General features: G+C 43.2%; 1 protein-coding gene across 1 annotated transcript in view; it reads right to left on the reverse strand.

The window, feature by feature from the left end:
• ERICH3 (glutamate rich 3) overlaps positions 1-21,225 on the reverse strand; it is a gene marked incomplete at its 3' end in the record, with an annotated part of 46,309 nt that overhangs the window by 18,949 nt on the left and 6,135 nt on the right. Inside the window, exons 2-11 of the mRNA XM_055724968.1 lie at positions 13,393-13,486; positions 12,458-12,583; positions 11,788-11,859; positions 9,905-10,033; positions 9,163-9,246; positions 8,511-8,666; positions 6,922-7,140; positions 6,088-6,268; positions 4,431-4,617; positions 2,278-2,576 (exon numbers count right to left, since the gene is read on the reverse strand). Coding sequence (XP_055580943.1) covers positions 2,278-2,576; positions 4,431-4,617; positions 6,088-6,268; positions 6,922-7,140; positions 8,511-8,666; positions 9,163-9,246; positions 9,905-10,033; positions 11,788-11,859; positions 12,458-12,583; positions 13,393-13,486 — 1,547 coding nt within the window. The remainder of the gene's footprint in view (positions 1-2,277; positions 2,577-4,430; positions 4,618-6,087; positions 6,269-6,921; positions 7,141-8,510; positions 8,667-9,162; positions 9,247-9,904; positions 10,034-11,787; positions 11,860-12,457; positions 12,584-13,392; positions 13,487-21,225) is intronic.

The raw sequence follows: 21,225 nt of genomic DNA on the forward strand, positions 1-21,225 counted from the left end.
ATGCTCTTCTTAGAGTAGCAGAAATGCAGTAAATTATGCATGAAGGATCATCAACACATTAAAAATAAAACAAACAAAATCATTGCCACTGAAAGGACTAGAAAAATTAAGAGCTAGGCAAACTCAGAAATAAAATACAACACACTTATCACAGGAGAAAAAAAACTTGTTGCGATGAAAAAAATATGCAAGCAACAGAGAAAGCTGGAGAAATGTAATACACTGTAGCGCAAAGTAAGATAAATGTGGATTGACATGGCTAATTAGCAAAGAAGTAGCTTACAAACTACATGAATTCATTAAATCCAGCCAAAGGGTGCTGCAGAGGAACATTCTATTATCACACTGTTCTAATGTGCTCCTTCAGGTCCCACGTGAAATCCTAGTACAAATGAAGCTTACGGCACAATTGCCATTTTTACATCAACATGGCCTGGATTTCATCCCAGGCTACTAGCCTGACAAGTTGTAACACTTGATAGATAGCTTTGCCCAGATCTATAGGTAAGACAGTCTTCATGCATATGCGTCAAAGAATCCTCCCCTTTCCAGCCAAGGCTGCACACTATTTAAAATCCCAGGACCAGCACATACAGTGATGCCAGAGATTTCCATTGAAAATTCAGTAATTCCACCGCTCCCACTACATGCAGCACAGAGGCAACAAACCTACATTGTGAAGGAGAGCTGTCACTACTGACATGCCAGCTGTCCCTCATGGCCATAATTTCTCACCTTTCAGCTTTTATTGCTCACTTCTTTTTCTTTCCATCAGTGCTTATAAAGTACTGAAGTGACAGAACACCAAGGACAGAAATGAAGAATATCTGATGCAGAACCAATTAGGCAAATATACAATTACCCAGACAATAAGAATTAAGGGAATAAGGAGATTTATTTTCTGCATTAAAAAATCATTTGAGATTCCAACTGCACTGTTGGAAGTGAGGCCTCCTCAGGTAACTGTCAGAAAGGTGCCCACCTCCTGGAGGAGAAAGGCTTGATTAGTCGCAAACGCACATCCACAGGCACTAGAGAGGAAACTGAGCAGTAGCACTGCAGAATTATGAAAGTAAAAATAGGAACTAAGAATTAAAATCCCTCTCTAAATATGACTTGCTCTGAAAAAGACTCTACAGTAAGGCATAAGCGAAGGCACAGGCTGAGCTCACACCTCCTCCCATCGGGCAGGCAGCGGCACAGGCAGCCGGACGGCAGTGGGAATGGGCTCGAGCTGGCACGGGGCAAATGGCATGTCTGAGCATGCAGCCGGAGCTGCCACGCATCATTTTTATACCACAGGTATTATATTTGCCTGTCACAAGAAACACCCCTTGGGCAAACTTTCAGCGAGGGCAGCCTTTCTCCGGTCTTTCTTTTTAAATCTCTGCCAGCAGATGGGACTCAAGCAGAAGGGGCAAGGTCAGCTAGCTGCAGCAGGCAACACAGGCATTCAGTGAAGGGGAAGGATGACAGCCACAGTGGGGTTGGGGCAGGGAAGGCAGGAAAGGTGAGCTGATCACCTGGAGCAGAGGGAACAAATGCTCAGAGAAATGAGGAAGCTGGAGGTTTGGGCAGGCATCAGGTAAGAGGTGCCTGCGGCAGTGCTGTGGGGAAGGGGCTGGGAAGAGCCATAGGTCAACAAAGCTCCCACTGCCAACAGACAGCAGAAGAGACCAAAGTATTTCAGCTGGCACTAAACCTTGCTGACATGTTGCTATGTGCTCTTCCCCCCTTCCCTCCCCTTCTGCACGCAGCATTCAGCCTCCTCCCCTCCAGAGTTCCACCCTCCCTCCCACCCATCTCGAAGCAGGCAGCAGAAGGCTTCTCCATCTCCTGCCCCTACGGCCACCGTCGCCTCTCCACTCACCTGATGCTAATGTACTGCCTCCCCCAAAGCTCACCTCGGACCCGCTGTCCACCTACCCTCACCCAGCCCCATTTCTTCCTTCTGCTCTACTTGTCCTCCACCTGCTGCCATTCTCCTCCTTCCCTGTGCCACTTCCCTCCTGCTTTCCATCTACTTCAGGCTCCTGTTTGGCCCTTCAGGCCTTCCTTACTCACCTCCTTGGCTCTTGCAAAACCCCCTCATCCCATTGCTTGGCCAGAAGCCCCACTGATTTTACTGCCCAGACACAGGCATCACCACATTTCTCACACAGGAGGTATCCTAAGAGAGGATGGCCCAGGGGAAGTTGGAGACCCACAATTCCATACCTTCTCTGGAATCAACCTCTCCCATTTTTTGTCCCCTGCTTGTGTTTTGGAATACCATACCATTTTTACCGGTGTCTTCCTGACTATCTTCACTCTCACGATCAGATAGTTTTTTCCTTTCTTCTTCTTTATACTCCTGTCTGGTCTCCGTTTTGTCCTCAATAGTTTCCACACTTGCTTCATGACCTGGTAAGATGACGAACTCTGAATCTATGCTCGATTTCTGCTCAACGCTGCTTTTGCTTGGCTCACTGTGCACTCCAGCTCCGCAGGGACCCACATGCTTTTCCCCATAGTCTTCCTCCATCTTTCTCTTGGGAGGGGATGGCTTTTTGTCCAGACCCATTGCAATAATGCACCTATAAAATAACCAGAGTAAGTGGGAAATAACACATTTTTCTTTCCATGAACAATGGAAGGGCAGCAGAAACAGTGCTGTATGTCATACATTGATTCAAATCTGCAAGCAGAGGATGAAATTGAAACTGGAACCTTCACTTCAGGTAATTACAAGTCTCTCTGGAAAACCATATTTTGTTCACAGACACCTATGTCTTAAAACCTTTTCCTCCCCAAAACTGCTTTTTTCCTGTAAGGCTTTACTGCAATTCCCCTCACATTCCAGCTATTTACAAACTACTGTGAAATATCCTACAGTCACTCAGTCTAGAAATCTTTTAGTTTTGCAGGCATAACATGACAATTTCTGATGAGCCCTACCTTTTGATTATTTGTTCCTGGTATTTTTTTCAGGGACCTTTGAGATACTGAAGCACTTCTGCCATACAGAAATGCTGGAATTAGGCCAAGAGAAAATTCTCAGTGTGGGGATCACAGTATCAGTGTAGAAGTCATTGCAGCATCACCTCTTTGTGAACCAAAGCCTTAAGCCAACAGCGAAAATCAACAGGGAACTTTACTGAGAATCAGAGTGGGTATTTAATGTGTGGGTGTGGTGTCATAATCAAAGAGGAAAACAAATACTGCTCTATTTGACCTGAAGGAAACATGAAAATAGTTGTCATTTACTGGGAGAATCTGGTTAATGGAGATGCTTTTTAGTCACCAGATAAGGTTGGCTGGACTGACAAGAGACAGGAGAACTGATATATTGCTAAGAACAAGAGGGAAGGTGGTCAGAAAGTTGGGGTGACTCAGGAAGAAATTAACCAATTTCTGGCGACTGTATTAATTCAGGAAACTCACTTCAAATCTTTCTGGAAATCACACAAAACCTGAGATTTGGCCATTTCCTAAACTCTGCAGCAATTATATCCATTCTGAATTCTGATGCTTGTCACTACTTCAAACATACTAAGTAAGGCATACACATAAATCATGTTAGACTGGAGTAGGAAAAAATACAGTAAAACGAAGTAGAATTTTTTTTTCTAGAATTCAGTCCTTACTGAAAAAATAAGAGTATATCTCTTTGGAGGTTCTCCTCTTCCAACTACTTGCTGCCCTTTTGAAATTTACTTAAGAATAAGAACAAAAGGTTTTAAATTATCCATGGGTGCAGAAGTTTACTTGTCTGGCATGACTTCACAATCACACAAAAGGAAGATTTTATTAAAATCAAAGCCTCTTGGCAAAACCGTACCTGTTGCTCCCAGCATTGACTTTTGCCCAAACCCAAGAATCTTCTGCACAGATTTTTCTGAAACTTGTGTAACATTTAGTACTGTCTTATTCTGCAGCCTGGGGTATTACAGCAGAATCCCACCTTAGAGGCAGAGCTATTTAAAAATAAATTATCTTGTTCTCACAACCACAAAGAAACCCCTGAAAACTAGAGTTCACTAAGCAGCAGCACTCTTGATATTTATTTCATTATCACTTCCACCAGAAACATGTAAGTGGTATTTGTATGCCACCCCACACCTACTCTTCCAGACTCAACCGCTGAGGAAGAAGAGCTGACGGCCTCCTGACAAGCTGACAGATCCCGTGCAAACACTGTCCACTGCTGCACACACTCCACAGAGTGACTGAAGAAGGCAGCACAGAAGTAGCTGGCTTTGATGGCATCCTTGGATGTGAGACCCTGAGGGATAAGCTCAATTCTGCACCTTTCAAGAGGCGCTGAGAAACAGATCAGGTTCTACAGAGCTGTGGGGTGCCAGAAAGACGAAAAGAGAGGAAGCAAGTGATAAACTCTCTAAAAACTGGGCTGCTAAGTCCTTGTGAGCACAGTGTATTCATCTCCATACCTGTAGCAAGGAGATGCTCCCTCCACATTGAGAAACCCAAAGTATCCATGTCTGCCTCCCAGCCTGGAACGTTTCTGGTGTTTGTACTCACAGCAACAGCTCAGCCTGTCCACTTGTATCCCATTGAGAAAAAAGGTGAGGCTGAATGGGAAACCATGGTGCCTCTTTGAGACAAAATGGAAGGTCTCTGCAATCACAGAAAGGAAAGTGTTCAAAGAAAAAGGTTACGCTTCAGCCTGCTGCAGTTGTTGCATCTCACCTGCACCACCACCAAAGCACCCAGCCCTCTGAGGTACGTTGATTCTTGGCTGTATTAATCAGTTGACAAAATTCTACCTCCTTCCCACACAACAGCCTTGTCTCTTTCCAACCCCAGAGTACCAAGCTGGACACCCCCATGACAAGTGAATACATCGTCAGTTTGGCGCTCACTGCTACAGCAGAACAGGGACCAGAGCCTCCCATCTCAAAAACATTCTCTCTGCTGGTTGCCTTATGAGAGTGCACGTTATGCACACAAAGTTCAGGATGCCTGGCGTGTCTCTACATGGTGCAGTGCAGCAGTATGTTAGAGCTCTGGCAGTGCAATGCACGCCTTCCTCAGCACAGCACCGTGCAGCATGCAACTCAGGCTCCAGATCAGTACAGCTGCAACATTAGTGGCTCTGGACCTGCACTAATACAGGTGTACTCACAGCAACACCCAGCAGCTGAAAGATGCTGTTTCTGGAGCCATTTCAGGGTACTGTTCGGCATCCAGGCCTTAAGGGCACTGAGGCTGCCACTCAGCTCCATGCCAGGGGAACGGGGTCTTACTCCCTTTATTCACAAGTCAGAGTATCCTTCCAAAGTCAACTGAGCACACTGCAGCAGGGAGGAAGCCACACTGTACTCCTGCAGGCTCCCTAAGAGGTGTGGATGGGGCTTGTGACAACAGAGGCACACGCAGAGAACACCTACTGCACAGCTGGGACACAACCCAAACCAGATCTGTGGGCACACTGCAGTGCACCCATAACCTCAGGGGACAGACTGAAGTTCAGGGATCTCTGCACCATCTTCCCCTATCCAGTGAAAATGCAAATGCAAACACAGGGGGTTCTGTGAGCTGGAATGAGGGCTACAACCTGTGAAATCACTCTTCCTCATAAATGAAAATCTCCCAGCCATTTCCTCTCCACAATTTCCCAGAACACAATTCACCTTTTACTGGTGTGATGGAATCGCACCCACATAAAAGAGATGGGAACTGGGCTCCCACTATGTACTTTTCCTTCTGGAATAATAAGCAGCATGCACTGATGTATTATAGCAAGTCAGAAATAGATAACCCCTGTTTAAGGACAGTTCACTGCTATAACTACTTTATTAACCACACATATCTACACAAAATTAATCTAAGCTACAGTATTTTGTTAAATCAGTTCTCTAAATTCCTTCTACCATAACCTGCAAAAGTAATTGTAACCTAACTTTCAATCATGGCACAGCAGGTACAGATTTAGTGTGGAGGCAGGTGGTATAAAAATCCCTGGATGCATGCATCTTGACTGGGCTCAGCTGAAATCATTTTGATATCGCATCAACATTTTAGCCAAAAAAAAAAAAAAAAGATGCTGCCCAAATCAATATGAACTCTTTGACTCCTTATCCTTACCTCCTTCCAACAGCTTGCCTTTGTAGACACAAAGGTTTTCTCCTCCACAATGCTGCTGATAGACTTTGATTTCATCTCTGTAATCAGCATCATCATGAGATAAATGCACACTTTTTCCTAGAAAAACCATGGTAACAAATGCATTGCTGCGTAATGGGGACTTGGGGAATCCTCCAGCATTCTGCAGCAGGAAATACACAAAAAAATACATTCAGCTTCCAACTCTAACAAACGGTGAACAAAAAGATCATATATATGTATGGCATACACTTGAGACTTCCAGTCTTTTAAGACAGGCCTTGAGCTGCTTAAATTGGAAAGTGTTTTGTAACATGCAGAAGGGCAGGAAAATATTTTGAACTGAAAATCCATCACGTTGAATTACCCAAAATTGCAGGGACCACGTTTAACAACCCGTATCGTCCTTCCCAATCCTGGGTTCCTACAGTTTCCTTTACATGAGTCAAAACTGGCTGAAGATACAGTGTACCAGACGAAGCTTTCCTACACTCAAGGAATTTCATATACCCCTCTGAAGTTCTGGTACCAGATATGGTCAGAGACAGGATCAGATTGACTAAAATGGAAGGCCTTAAGTAAGAGTTCCTATGGCTTCTTTGTTCAAGCACCATTTTTCCCCCCAACTGATGAAAAAACCCAAACGTTTTAGTATACAGAGATGGGTGGCAGCTATATATTTTAAGTTATAAAGTTTTTTCCTTTCCAAAATTCAGTGAATCTTTATGCAAACTAGGTATACACATCTTTCAGCATTAGGCAAATACACCGATAAGGAAAGTAATATACACAAACAGGCAGACAGAGATAACTTACCTTTGTTAAAAGTTGCTCTACATCATTTGGTGCAGTGGTGGGACGAAATCGCCTCCCTCTGGGCATCCCATTTCTCACGGCATTTATGCTCTTGTCTCCCTTATGCAAGGGGGGAGGTGGCACTGGTATCATGTAACTGTTAATGACTGGGAGTTGATATGGGGATATACCAGTCACATATTCCACTGAATTCATAAGTCTTAACCCACTCCTCTCCGCCTGCAAAAAACATTTTTCCCAAGTTAAATAGGTTATGCAAAAATAGTTACCAAGCATACTGAACTAACCATAGTTTGACTGCTCTTCACATTTAGCAACACACATACTTCCAGAACAATTCCGTAACTTGGTGCCTGCAATTTTGTTCATGAAAACATTTCTGTGCTAACTCCCTCCTTTTAATTTGCAAAGCAACAGGGAGATTGCTTGAAAATGTCACCTTCATAGATACATTCAACGTTGTAAACTATGTACTACTTGTAAGCATGCAAAGTTCTGCTCACAAGGAGACAGAATACTGCACAACCCCACAGCACTGCTGAGTTCTCTCAGCCGGCAAGCAAATTCCAGAGCGGCTAGAATCTTCCAACAGTCACATCATTTTGCACCAATTGTACAAGAAATGGTTCAAAACACTTATTTCCCATTTGTAGCAGAGGTTTAGTCCTCCTTCAGGATGAAATGCAGAGGACCAGGGCCCTGCAAAGCAAGACATGTCTGAAGAATAAATTCTGCAGACAGTGTGTTCTGGATCAGAGTTCTGCATCTGCATCATGTCTTCATCATCTATGACTGATTTAGCTGTTTTATCAGTAGTGAGCATTGAAGAAACCATTTAAGTCTCCCCTAATTTGAGTAGATGTAGACAGTGCCAGCAAATTCTTGGAGAAAGGATTGTGACCACTGCAATACAGAGCAAATGCACAGCAGAAACAAGCTATTCAGACGGTGTTTGCCAGTCAGTGGTAGCAGGTCACGGTGCCATTCTAAAATCTCCAGATTTAGAGATCTCGGAGAAGACTCCTAACACAAAGCCAATTACATAATGTTTTTCTAGAACAGAAGGCAAGTCCAAATCTCACCTGAAAGTAACTGCATACATATAAAGATCATGTCTGGCTACTCCAAAACGCTCTCATTCTCTGAGCCCGCTAGTGTGACTTAGTAGGAGGAATGGTAAAACAAAAGAAAGGAGCTTTTTGCTACTTTGCAGCTGCAGATAAAGATGAAAACTTGTAGGATTGTGTGAAAATATTCCTGAGTTCTTGGTGCTAACCAGGTGGCTGCCTCCCTCTCCACATAACAGAAAATCTACGTAGAGGGAGAAAATTTTGCACACAGAGAGATTTTATATATAAAAGATAAGTCACCCCATTTTCCCACCCTGTGATCAAGAACTGGGCATTAAGCCAGTAAGACAATGTCTTGAAAATTAAGAGAAGGTTAAAAAGGAGAGTTTAAATAAAAGGTGATACCCATTTGGAAGGCATGTTGCCCGCAGTATACAATTCTGGGAACTACAGTACTAAAGCAGTATTATAAAGCTGTCCCTAAAATTGTGTTATTTTCAGAATGAAGTATGGCCTCACCCCAACGGCAAACTGCTGATCATGTTCAAGTGTGTGGCGCTTCTGTTTAGGCCTTGAAGTCTTTGGTACAGAACCTACTGCAGCACAGCTGCGAAGTGGTTGGAGTTGATGTGGGTGTTGCGTATTTCCTGGAGCTGTATTTGGTCGCCAGGAAGTCTAGAAAAGGAAAAAGAAAACAGCTACAAAATCTCAGTGCATAGCTCCCAGTGCACATCAGCATCATAAAGAAAAAAGAAAAAAAAAGTAGCACCGATCAAGATATTTGAAAGTGATGATTGAGTCTCAGGTACCTTCAGGAAATAAGATTTTCTGGTCTGCCTCCAAAGAGCCAGACCCCTTTAGGCATCTCTAACTGAGCAACCAAAACCTGGAGCATCTGAAGTAACTCTTAGCCATAAATATGGGTTTTGCTACTGTGTCTTCACAGTGCAGCCCTAAAGCAAACATATTGAACTCACAGAAACTGTAGCAGTGTGCTGCTTTGGTGACTTCAGCGCATGGACACAGAGAATGCACAACAACAAGATGCCTATTTTTGTTCAATACTCAGCACTTTTCTGACATTTTTATTTCATCTTTTCTTTGTATACCCTTCAGAATATCAAGTTAAAATGTTCAAACATAAAAAAACCATTCAACTGAGTTAACTCACCACCTTAGAAAACGCAGGCTCCTTGGATTGGTGTCGATGAGAAGGATGTCCACCATTATAACCAACTACAGGTCCAGGTGCCCTCTGTATGGAGAGAAGAAGGTCATTCAGGACAAAGTCTCTTCAATCTGCACCAATTATCATTATTGAAATGGACACTCAATTAAAACTGACCTATATATTTGACCTTTGACCTTTGCCCATAGACTTTAGTACCATTATATTTCAAGAGTATATTAACATTCCTTCTCTGCCTGTTAACAGAGTAAGAGGTTTCTGAGTCAGAGGTCACAGCACAGCCTTCTGGAATGAGCTTTAGTCTTACTTCACCCCTTCAAGTCTGTTTTCTAGAAGACCTCCACTGCTTTCCGGATTTTACAACATGTGTAAACTTGCCTACAGCCACAGTACTCACTGACAATACTTAATGTACTGACACCAGCCTAACCTTAGGTGACAAGGCAGATAAAAGGGAAACATTAAAGCAGATTTATCACAAAGCAAAGCCATTTTTTTCTAGTTTATGATGTGCCATTCCTGCAACATCAGCTTCTCCAGATTTCTCTTTGATGACACAACCCTGCAAACAGGAAATCAGCCTCAAGTGATGGAAGATGAGAACCTAAGCTGGAACAATCTGGCAGTCAATGCTCTGGAGTAAGCACAGTGTCACAGGTGTATGTGCACACTTCCAGCTCTGCGTGCTTACATTACAGCATATGGAGGATTTGGAAAAACTCACCAGTTGTGAGCGACCAGCTGGTTCTCCAGCCACTGAAGAATGGAACCCACAACGATTTCTTGGACCAAGTGGTGGATGTGGGGAATGCATAGGGCTAGCATCTTCCACTAATCTTCTGAATTGTTCCACCTAAAAGAACAGAAATTTATGTCTCTGAGGTACTAGATAATCAAACAGCAATGTCTGAGCTTGCTTTCTGTCTGTCTTTCATTGGACAGCTATGGTGATCAGCTTGCCTAGATCCGATGAAACACCTGGTTAAGGAAGGAAAGGAAATCATGGGGAGAATAAGAGAGGGCGGGGGAAAAGACTCTCGCCCCTCTGATTCATTTGCCTACAGCCCTCTCCAGCTTCTGATCCCCCCAGATTTAACTCATCTGCCTGTTTTTGCATCCAGTTCTTGGTTTGGTTGAAGGTCTCTTTCTTTTTTAAACTTGAGTGCATCTGCCACTTCCTTGCTCCAACTGCTGCACCTCCCTAACTTTTCTTCTCAAAATTTCCACATTGGGCTGACCAGCCTTCTGGAAATAGATAGCTATCTCTCACTCTCCCTTGCTCAGTCATCCGCTTTTCTCCTTTCCTTTCAGAGCAGCTACTCAGCTGAACTCACCGAATGTATGAGGTGAGAATTAAATTACACTGCTAATTCCAGCCAGGTTTGTGTGTCCCAGTGTGGCATCACCACAAAGACACAGATCACATATCTGCAGGCGTCTCCCTTATACTTTGCACCGAAAGAAGCTGTTTTGCTTTATAGACAAAATCATCCAAGTCCAGAATCCTTTGACAGGGTGCTTTAATTGCTACTTGCGCTGTGGTGACTTTTTATCAGCAGGAGTTCAGTCAGTAAACAATGCCTTTGCAATTACCACAGTGATCAGCATTTTTCATTAAAATCTTTCTCTAACGGATTAATTGCTCATAAATGCATTATTTAAAATCAAAAAGATTTGACATTGCTTTTCAACTGTTCAGAGAAGCAGCTAGCTTCTCAATCCATTCTTCTCAATGTATGCAGACTCCTAATAAAGAAATAAGATGTTGAGTGTATTTCAGCTAAAATGAAAACAACTGTTCCCATATGAATCCAAGTGTCTTCATGGGGAGAAGAACCACTGAATTCTGTGGGATTTCCATGACACTTACAACTACAGAATCAAGCTCTACCTACAGGAAACCAAAGTGAAGACTTCTGAAACCTCTTTTCATTACTTACATGCTGGTTCTGCTAAATATCATGTGGAGAGGCAAACAACTGAAAATGTGATCTCAGCACTCAGCAGCCATCAAAAGCAGATCATGTCTAGAATTACTGGGAGAACTGCAACACATATTTTGAATTATTCATCCTGTTCTGGTTCCCCATTTCAAAACAGAAACAGTAGAACTAGAAAAGGCAAAAAATTGGAAACAGTAATGAGAAGCCCAGAATGGCTCATATATGAAAGATTCAATATACTGAGAGTCTTCAGCCTGGCAAACTGAAAAGAAATAGGAAAATGTATGTAAAACCACAAATGCCTTGTAAAAGAACAGAATTAGTAGACAGCAGATATATTAACTACTGTGCAGAAATGCAAGGAAGTACCATTTCATACAACTCAGAATTATATTCCATGACCAAGAATACTGCAGAACCAAAACAAGTAGACTCAAAAGGAATTAGGTGCACAAACGGAAGTTCCTGAACTACTAGACAGAGGAAGAAAGAGATGTAACCTGGGGCAGGATCATCCTCTACTTGCCTGTTTCTTGTACCTTTTCCATAAACATCAGAGATGGAACACTTGGCTTAGTGAATCTCTGGCCTGGCTCGTGGGTGTTATTTAACACTAGGCAAAACTGCCATGTCCCACCAGTACTCCATAGCAGTCAGGTCTTACCTTGATTTTCTGCACCCTCTCCTTCCTCACAGAATTTTCAAGTTTCCTTTTTATTTCCAACTGATGATGTCTCTATCAATGTAAGAGAAAGAGAAATCTCATTAACGGACATTATGAGACATCAACTAAATGTAAGAACACTTGCTTCTGTTCTGCTTATCACTCGTCTGCTCCCTGGTCATTACCCTCATTGAGCCCTGCTATAAAATTACTTTTGATTCAATCCATTTGCATTACACCTGTACATGTTAACATTGTCAAGGGAACAACTGAGTGTTTATAAAGTTGTAGGGACCAACTCCCTTCCTGGTAAGTAACAGGAACGTGCCCAAATTTTGTACTCAGGTAAGATACATAATCACATTCAAACTATTTGTTTTGATTAGAATTTTTTTAAGCAAACTAGCCCTGTGAACATCATGCTATAATCTGGTGACTGTGAGTGAGCCAGGACAGTGTATGTTCTAGTGACAGCATGGTTTAACAGCTACAGGCCAGCAGAGATTTCATGTGGGGGGGTGTCAAGCGCAAAGACTTTCCCAGCATAAGAGTGCCTTTCAGGGAAGCATGAGGGCATGGCTACAGAAAATAGTCCAGTACAAGTTGACAGCCATTGGCTATCAATAGGGAAGTATCTTTACAGGCTTACACCTCACTAGTAAATGCATACCTCCATGTCAAGGACCTTATGAAAAATGGCGTGAGCCAGGCACTCCTGCACATATCTTTGGTGATCCCTCCTCATAGCATTTAGCTGGTATTCTTTCTCGGATACTATTCTTCCACTCCTTGAGATCTGCCATAAACAAATACAACAACTAAAAAGGGGAAGACAGAATAAAGTATGTTTTTAAACAGAGCACAATCTACCAGAAAGACCACTTTCCCTTCCTGGTTAGCTACCACCTCTGCTTCTGCCACGGTGCTGGAACTCACCTTCCCAGCACAGAACTGTATTTTCTTTGACCCCATGGGTCCCATCAGCCAAATGGAGAAAGCAGGAGAGCAGCAGTGATACTGCCTAACAGCTGAGGGCTCAATCTTTTTCTTCACAGGCCACTGCCCAAGTCAGTGGAGGGGAATTAGATACTTGCCCTCCTACTGTGCAAGGGTCGCATCTGCCTGTGCTAAACAGTCACACCCAGGAGTGCGTAAGTATTTTTAAAAATGTTCAGCACTTTCACCTTTACCAAATCCTTCAGTTTTCATTAAATACTCTTGAAAAGTAACACTGAAGCTATTTAAACAACTAGTAGAGTCAAAGATGCTTAGATTTCAGTTTTACCTGTCCTTTGTCATTCTGCCTCCAGTCGCACAGCCTTATGCACCACAGCCCTGTGTCCCTGCAATACCTAGCTGACCATCAGCAGATAATAATGCAGTGGGAAATGTTTTGATTAAATAAACCCACCCTCAGTCACAGTGTGATCATGTGGCTTTGTCCTGGCACAGCACAATTCCATATGTTTGGCTAGCTGTCACATCATTACCAATGACAACACATACCTTCAACAAACAACAGAACCATCAGTGGTTTGACTTGTGCAACATTAGAAGAAACAAAGAATTATTTTTTTCTCATAAAAGAAAGCTTTTCAATCTCACCAGTCCTGATCTCTGAAGATGTCGTCTTATCCTGGTGTTGCTGAAATATCCAGCCAGGTGTTTGTCTGTAAGGCTATTGTAGGTTGCAAGAAATCTGAAATAAAATACAGATGCATATAATCCCCTTGACAGCCAGTTTATTACAGCTTAAGTTATACAGACCTACCCAATATTTTGCTGCACAAAATGCTGTCTTGATGAATCGTGCACAGCATTCTGTCAAGTAAACCCGTTAGATTATGAAAAAGGAACATCTTATTGCCTCCAGAAGATTAGTATTAGAAAGACATGATTTCTACATGAGATACAGCAGCTCAGGAACGGTGTACCACCAGGGTACAGGGTCCAACAGCGCCCAGCTCCAAACGTCTCCTTCAAGACCAATTCCTGCAACAGTCTCCTCAGAAAACAGGCTCCAACCTTCGGCAGGTCAGTATCATGCCACACGACATTTGGAGCTGGATTCCTGGCTGAGTGCAGCAGGCACAGACCTGGCTCCTTGTCCACCCTGCTGCAGGCCCTGTTGGAAGCAGATGAGCATACTATACAACAGCAGGGACGGGGATGTCCTGCCCCAGACCTCCTGCACCACTGCACCCCTCTCACCACACACCCTGCGCTCCCCTCCTGCTGCTGCCTCCCAACTGGGAGCAGACACAGCAGTGATGTGTAGGACAAGGCCTCAAGGACAAGAGTCCAAGTACTGATAGCCTGATGAATAGAGACTTGTTAGAACTTGTAGGGCACAAGCCCTGGGAGCAAAGGAACAAGCTAACTGCAGACCCCTGAGCCGTCACAGTTGAGGAGGCAACCAGACGGACAGAGAAACAAGTAGCCAGATAAGGGAACGGATGGCGCCAATATGTAATCAAGAAAGCCGCGTAGAAAGAAACTCCCTAACCTTGGAATAAAAATTATTGCTAGGTCAAGATAAACTAGTAAGTACCTATTGTTCTAACGGTGTGCCTTAAATATTAACCAATCAGTGTTTTTTACACTTAAGATTTAACCAATCAGTGTGTAATATGTAGAAGGTAGAAACATATATAATTGTAAGAAAATCACTAATAAATGGACAACTTGCTTGCATCAAGCTGCGTCCCGTCTCTTCATTCGCCGCAGTGATGGGAGTTTCTGGCAGCACTGCCAAAGACCCGCAAGAATAATGTCAGCTAGGAGGCACCTCCAGAGGCCATTCAGTCCTGCCTCCAGCTCCACGCGTATCACTAATCAGACTTTACCTACACAAGGGCATTTTCCGCTGGTCTTCATTGCTAGCTCTCAGCCATTATTGTCTGCCAACGCAAAAGAATTACCTTCTTCAGTCTACTCATGTTAGCAGAAACTGCTGGCACTAAAAATATTTTTAAGACAGGATGCTGTTTCCATAGTATTTTCACTGGACTGAAAATTAGCATCCACTTTATTAACGTGGGTGCAAATCTCTGTGCTGATGAAGACTACCTCTTTGTGTTTTCAGCCAAAGTCTCCTTCAGTATCCACATTTCCACTCACTTCTTTATGGCACTTCCCTCATTTTAATGCTCTCACCATCAGAGGGACTGCACATCAAATTCATCACTTTGAAATGGAATGGAATGTGAATGGAATCCACAGAAAACTAAGTGGCTTCCATTTCAGTTGTCAAAAAAATACGCTGCTCTTTTGAACCATTTTCTCAATTGGGATTCAGGTACACACCTGTTAAAATTTTGCCTGGCCAACCACTAATTTGTCCATGAACAAAAAAAGCCTGTTTCAAAAAACAACTGGCCTTCACACCAACAGAACTCGCAAACCACTCAGGAAATCTAACCCACAACAACAAGTTTAGGAACTGTCCCATCTGTTTCAAGGACCATTTATCTGAACACAACAGTGACTCGAGGATATTTATTTAAATAAAGAGCCAAGGAAGCTTGTCCCACAAACTTATTCATAAATTCAGTTGCACAAAACTTGTACAGGGCAAGATTCATCACTTTTGTGGTATTTACAGGCTAGAAAGCATATGTTACTGTAGTGTGTTTTTGCTGGCTGTCACCTACAGCAGCAGTTTGTCTGAAGTGCAGCTTGCACTGATGAGAATACTTCTTTTCTTCCCCCTCCTCTAAATACAGCTACTACATTTTACCAAAAATCCTCAGATCTGCTCTATGTGACTGATTTGCTCAAGCTAAACAAACGTACTCTGCAGGAAACCAAAGTGTTTGAGCAAAAGGCAAGCAAGTGCACTCATCTGTGTCTGCATGAATCCCGACGCACTATTGCTCTGGCACTCAGCAAGCTGCCAGCCTCAGTCCTTCCGTGAAGAGCATGCTTTGTGCTGGAAGGACAGGAACGAGTCCTCATCCAAGCCAGGGCATTAGAAGAGAGCTGCGCAGTGAGAGACCGTGCCTCTCCTGCAAGATCCCAGCCCCCCCCGGGTCGGTGGGCAGACACTGGACAACTCATCACTCAGCTTACCAGCCTGCGCAGGTCAAAGCTAAAGACATGGATTGCTTTCACCATACCGTGCTCCCAAGATTTTACAGAGACCAGCCAGCTAGTACTATGACGGCTCTGAAGTGCCATTTGGTCTAAAAGACTTCTGGGACCACACTGCTGTTGTGGCCAGAACAGTTGGGCCGGACAGTTCTGCTAATCTTCTCCCCTGTAAAGACCCCTGATGTGAACAAGTCCTCCTCTGTATCCAGAGCAGTAAAACTGAAATGCAAGAACCTCTCAAGTCTTTTTCAGTTCCCAAGTCAACATACTAAAGATTCTCTTTAATGCATTCATTGAACAACGCAAAGTGAACAAATTGCATCTCTCTTCTATTTATTGGTGAAAAACTGTAAGACCAACAAGAATGGAGAACCAGACCAGGCAGATCATCCAAGCAGGGCCCTCCCCTGCTCTACCCATGAGCTAAACCATCACAGCTATCTAAGATCAGTACTTCCAAAAATTGAACCTAAGATCTGAGAGTTGAACACAGAAACTGAAGCATCCATAATTAGCAGATATATTTTAAATAGTTCTTAGCACAGCCTTATCTTACTTCACCCTATGGAAAACAGGAAAATAACAAAGTAAATGACATGGCTTGAGTTTTTAATACTCTAAATCCATTCACATTTGCAAAATTTATACACTCAACATATTGCATAATATGTTCAGCCTGACCTCTGGGCTCTCTAGGCAGGGTATGTTTTAATTACACAACAAAAGATCAATCTCTTTTGTTTCCTTTGGCTTTAAATTTAAATGCCACTGTACCTCTATTGCATATCTTTCAATAGGATAATTCAAAATAAATGTCTGTTGCTAGGCTGAGTTACCACACACAAGTATACTCAAGGAAAGAAAGAACAATTGGGGAAAAAAAAATAAAACCCAAACTGATTACAGACTTACTGGAACTTTATCTGGAGTTTCAAAATCATCTCACAGGTAGCCTACCAACAATATATTAAACTTTAAACAAACAATTTATCTTACCCTGTTATGCATGTTGATTAAACACTGGTACTATAACAACTGTTCTACATTACTTTTTTAATCCACTGTTTGCATTTGCATTTTAATCCACTAGATTACATTGATTGTGCTAAGTACTGATTTATGTTATCACCTGGCAATTGCAAGCAGAGGCAGAGGAGAAACTCAATCCCATTCCTTTTCATTTATTACTTTCATCTAATATTTCACGGACCATATAACTAGTTAAAATGCAACTCCCTCCTGAGCACAGTGATGTAGCAACTTTAGTTTCAAAGGAGTCTCTGTATTTATATTTTCTCACTTAAATTATGAACAGGCTGGTCCTCAAAAATGCTGAATTAAATTCAAAGTTCAAAAGGGTATGGGAGGAAATAAGGAAATGTTTTGGGCCTGAACCAAAACCCATCAAACCATTGGAAAGAACACAACTGGATCCACTGGGCTTTGGCAGAGCCACACTGCCGAGAGCGGCCCGAGCTATCTGCCCAGGTGAATGCCTCCGTTGTCAAAAATAACCAGCACAGACAGAGCCTCACAGAATACCCTGGGCACCAGCTTGAACTCGGATTTAAATCACGTGCAGCAAGCAGGGGCTGGCCCTGCAAGCCTACGCTCACCCAGAATTTCTGCCAGCTTTCCTGCTTATTTCAGCTGATCAGTTCACCAGCAGATCTGAGACAAGTTTAGTTGGGAGTGGGCCATACTAGTACTAAGCCTGGGCTTGGCCCAGACCCCTCTGGAAATTCCCATGGAGACCAATGGTTCAGACTCTCTCAGTGCTCCAGCGGACAGGGTGCAAGCATATTTTCCAGGCTAAGGGCAACCAGGGTAAGACCTCATCCTCCGAACGGAATCTGTGCCGTTCACTCAAAAACACACAACTTATTGCTAAGCCCAAGGTTCAGCTGAGACTCACGCTCCCTCGTGCCAACAGATGACTACAGCACACACATGTGTGGCGCTGGGGAAAGGGCACCAGCAGCATCCATGCGTGTCCCCCCTCCCCATTCGGCAGCCCACCTGCTCCTTCCATCGGTCTTTGCTGGCTCACAGATCATGCCTGGAGATAAAATTCACAATGCTGCTTACAAATGAGAAGGGTGAAACAGACAGGAAGATATTCAGAGATGCAGTAACAGAACTGCTACGACACAGATTCGGATTCATTGTTTGCTTCACAAAGTAATGCAACCTCTCACTTCTGTGGCATCTCCCTAATAGCAATTTATCTCAGAAATGTCATGAATTACCCAACTTGATGACAGTCAGAACCAAGCTCTTCAGCAAAGCAGACCACTGGTCTCATTTATGTCTCTGCTCCTGCTCCTATTATCAATAACAGCATAATAGTAGTTCATGTCTGAGAAGTTTTCTTCCAGAGACTTAGACATTTAAGAACTACATACAAATGTCACCTCCAAATCCTCTACAACAGATCAAAGTGCAGAACTGACAAAAAAGCATGTTAGAAAAACATACAGCAAAGGAAAATCATCAGTCTCAAAGAGTACTATAGAAAATGTTTGTTACAGTCAAATCATGTAAGTCCAGAAAGCCCATTTTTCTGGATATTTCTGGGAGTCCTTTTTCTCTACCTGTTTATCCTGTTAATCCTTCTCTCTACAAATTCTGGGTTTTTATTAGAATTACAGACAATTTTCCTGGCACAGAAACTAGACTGACTGATCTGTAGTTCCCAGGCCTAATTTTGAAGCTCTTCTCAAAATTAGTATCACATTTGTTTCTGTGGTATCACAGCCAGTGACTACATACCGCTGTCAGTTCAGTAACTTCATGTTTAAGGTTATTTAGAATGCTTGAATGTACACAGTTTGTTCCTGTTGTTTTTTTGGGGGGAGGTAATTAATTTGCTCAAAATCCTCCCACACTTGCATCTAAATTTGAGCCAAGTTGCCCAAATTCATGCCCAATCAATACTGATTCAAGCGAAGTAATCTCCTCACATTCTTCAACGGTGATATTCCAGACATAGGACTTTTACTACAGTCATCAAGAAACAGCAGCACCCTGTTTTAACAATAACATTTCAGTGGGCATCCGCTTTTTTTTTTTTAATAAATTTTCTTTATCTTCCTTACTATCACAGATGAGAATACACTTTGCACTGTATTACAGATTACATTTTTCAAATTTCTAAAAGCAAAAGGTCACTGTCAAAATTCTCTCTGCTTCTCACCTGACTAGAATCTTAAAGTGAGGGACCATATACCATAACAAACAAGAAAAATTCCCCAATTCACATACACCTTTTACTACCTAGCCAGTGCTACTGAAACAGAGCAAACCTCTGGATCTCAGTTAACGTGGATCTGCCAAGGTGGGGAAGAGGTGCCAAGCTCGCCCATCAGGTGAAGCCAGCCATAATACTCATCCGTGAAGTTCTCTGAACACAAAGACTTTCTGGACCACCAGAACAATGGGAAGGAAGCCAAGCAACTTCCTTCCCCGTGGCACAGCATCTATCAAAAGCCACCATATGTGTGGAGTACATACCCTCTACAAACACCCTAAAGAAACTCAGCACATGAAGAAGCACCCCAACACCTGGACTAGCCATGGGACCTGGGATGCAGGTGCATCCCATTCCCAGGTCCAGCTGGGCCTCATGTGCGTAGCCTGGCCTTCTGCCACTCAAGACAAGCAGAAGTCCGGGTGCTTACCACCACTCATACTTCAGTATCATCTACACTCCCAAGGTAACATCTGATCTGCCTGTTCAGAAAAATAAATCACTGTCACTGAGAAAAATCTTTTTCCCATTAACAAAAGCTGAAGGCAAGTACAAACACCAGATTAACAGGCAGAATGAAGCCACAGAAAACAAGAGAGCCACAATTTATTTTGCTTTTAAAAAATGCACTGGGGGCCAAAGTAAAATACGCATCAGACCAAAATGCCCAGGAAGAATTAGTTTTGCAGCGGCAGGGAGTCCAGCTGTCCTGATGAGTATGCAAAACATAAAACATACTACAGCTGATGACTACGATTTTAGTAAATTAAGGAACTGTCCACTTGGAACTCTATAATGTTCTTTATTAACAGTATCTGGTTTTTCTCAGCTTACAGCACACAGTGCACTATAGGCAGAGCCAGTGCTGTGTATCACAATGATTTTTAAGACTGTTCTTACTCATCTCAAAGGATATCACAACAAAGTCACAGCAGGCATCCTACATTAGTTTTGTAAAGCAAATCTTCACAGTTAATAATTTAGAGTGCAATTAAATCAGTGACTGCTCACCAAATAAATTAAGAGAGCAGCAAAACTTTAGTTATTGATTGGTAGTGTCTCACAGGGAATCCCAGCCCCTGTGCTGTTTCTTGCAGCAGGTGTTTATTGCCCCTTGAGTCAAACAAACCCTGCCCCTGATGCAGACCATTCCTCATTCCAGCACATTACTGGATCTTGCACTGTTTCTGCTGGGGACATAAACAAGAAAGGCTTGATTAGCTTTCAGACAGAACAAATCTCACCACAGGCTGTCAGCCGCAAACAGCAAGTTCAACATCCCACATGGTGAGGGCACCTGCCTGGCCCATTCCATGTGAAAGCAAAGACTACTCTTAGGAGACCTTCCAGAGATCTGGCACCTGTCTGACGTTCCCTCCCTAAGGAAACTCTTCAGCCACCATGAAGTATTTCCACTTTCAAAAAAAATGCCATCAGGGTCTTCAGACAGATTAAGCAGATGGTAGCAAAGTGGTATCCCACAAAACTGGAATTTGGTGTTAAATCCTGAAGGCCAGGACTTTGTGAATCCTAGCTGGGAACAGCCTAGCAGGCACATGTGGGCCTAGGAATCAAAAGGTCATGCAATTCCACCACAGAGAATGTGGTTTTGCCATCTACTCACCAGTACAGGCACTCAGAAGATAACTGCTGCCTTTATTACACTATTCAGCATAAATGTTTAGCTTGGTGCCTCCAAGCCCAAGCCAAGGGAATAGGGCTAGTGACCATGCTGTGCTGGGGCTCCTCTCTCTGAGAAAGGGCCATCTATCCAGAAGATGAAAAGTCGGGAAAACACAAAAGGAGCCCCCACAAAAGGATGTTCTTGTTTTGCCAGGAGACAGGGCTGTAACACGTGTAAATTGACCCTTCCAACTACACCCAGGGCCACCCTCCTCCAACAGGAAGCTGCTGCTGTCACTGGCCGACCCTCCCGACCCTCAACCCTCGGCTACAGCACCCTTGGACTTGCCCTCGGGGAACAGCTATGGCCTCTACCTTTATTAATCTGAACTACTACAGCTGTGCTTATGAGAAGCCATGCTGGAACACATCGACTGAACTGAAACTCACTGAAGTCAGCACATGACCTGAAA

The sequence above is a fragment of the Falco cherrug genome, chromosome 12, assembly GCF_023634085.1.
Source record: "Falco cherrug isolate bFalChe1 chromosome 12, bFalChe1.pri, whole genome shotgun sequence".
Classification (NCBI taxonomy): domain Eukaryota; kingdom Metazoa; phylum Chordata; class Aves; order Falconiformes; family Falconidae; genus Falco; species Falco cherrug.